Source organism: Cricetulus griseus, chromosome 5, assembly GCF_003668045.3.
Source record: "Cricetulus griseus strain 17A/GY chromosome 5, alternate assembly CriGri-PICRH-1.0, whole genome shotgun sequence".
NCBI lineage: Eukaryota > Metazoa > Chordata > Mammalia > Rodentia > Cricetidae > Cricetulus > Cricetulus griseus.
The window spans coordinates 179,381,378-179,382,823 of record NC_048598.1 but is presented as its reverse complement, the minus strand read 5'-3'; the positions used below and the strand labels follow the sequence as shown (position 1 = coordinate 179,382,823).

Here is a 1,446-nt window from a genome sequence, read left to right as displayed (position 1 = left end):
CATCCCCAGTTCAGTGGAATTGTCTTCATGCTTCCTGAGAGACAGCTTCTATCCATTTAAATCAAGACTGTTGGCCTAAAGAGAGCAGACAGAGGAGAAATAGCTGAGACCTATTTGGGTGTTTAGGTTACAGTGTGTTTCTGTGCTGACCTCCCTAATCCCAAACTCTGTCCTAATGAGAATAACTTCAGTTTTGTCCTGAAACTCATTGAGAGTGCAGCCTCACAAATACCTCTGACCTTCTAAGCATTTGACCACTGTGACATCTGCAGAGTCATTTCTGATATCAGGGGTCTGCAGATCATTTTGGATATCAGCTGTGATTTTTGCATTTAGTGTCTTTAGAAAGCATGGTATATGTAGATTTTTTTTTTTAAGTTAATGAAAAAAAAAACAGAAATCTGTTTCAACGGATATTACAGACATCTGTAAAACACAAGTGCAGAAAACATCTGGGACATCATCAGATGCAGTTGAGATCCCAGAACCCGGACTCAATTCTGTCTGCAACTGTTCCTGCACTGTCCCTGTTCACCATGTGCTGTCGTCGCCCCCTGCTGGTTCTGAGCGCTCCTGCCAGGAGGTTTTTGTCAGGGTTCACACTGAAGTCTTCTCACTGTGTCTGCAGCACAGAAATAAATGGCAGTGTCTTCTGCTCTTAAGCTGTTCATTTGCAGGGAGACGCTGCTTTGGGAATCTTCTCTTGAGATGGTGAATCTGCCTCTCACAGACTCCCCATAATGGGTTGCATAATTATTACTTTTGTCTCTAATTTCTGCAACCCACTCCAGCCCCTTCCCTGGAGCCTGGCGGACCCAGCTCATCCAGGCATCACTGAAGGTGAATCCAGAGGCTGCACAGGAGAGTTTCAGGGACTTTCCAGGCTGCACCAAGCCTCCCCCCGACTCCACCAGCTTCACTTCACACTGGACACCTGCAAACACAGAGACTCCTGTCAATGAACTGTCACAAATGTCCACTGTCTTTTCACTCGTGTCCACTCACACACTCAGTAACTCCCCTTATGTATGAATTACCTTTTAAAAGAGCAACAAGGAAAACCCAGCTCAGTATCAAATCCATGCTGAGTGTTCAGTGATGACCACAGAATGGGAGGACCTGTGAGTCCAGAGCTGGGTGTCTCTGTCAGAGCTGTAAGGTCAGGGCTGGTTTTTATGGGCAGAGGGGGGCATAATTTGCATGTCTTCCTGGTCTATCACGAGCTGAGGAATGTGAGTGCTGGGAGACAGAATTAATGCTGCAGACACCTGAGATAAAATGAGGTGGCTTTTACAGCATTAACTATGACTTATTGTCCACAAGCCTTAGCTCAGTTTGTAGAAACATTATTCAAGGCTAAAGCCCCATTTTCACCTCCAGCCCTGCATGGATAAATAATATTTGCTTAGTAGGAGAATAACATTCTGAGTTATGCTTCTTCAAAAA

The 1,446-nt window shown here is 45.0% G+C and overlaps 1 gene segment (V, D, J or C); it reads right to left on the bottom strand.

The window, feature by feature from the left end:
• Window positions 1-590: 590 nt before the first annotated feature.
• Window positions 591-1,083, bottom strand: LOC113838869. The segment is given in 2 exon segments: window positions 591-934; window positions 1,038-1,083. Coding segments are annotated over 2 exon segments (390 nt in total).
• Window positions 1,084-1,446: the final 363 nt, after the last annotated feature.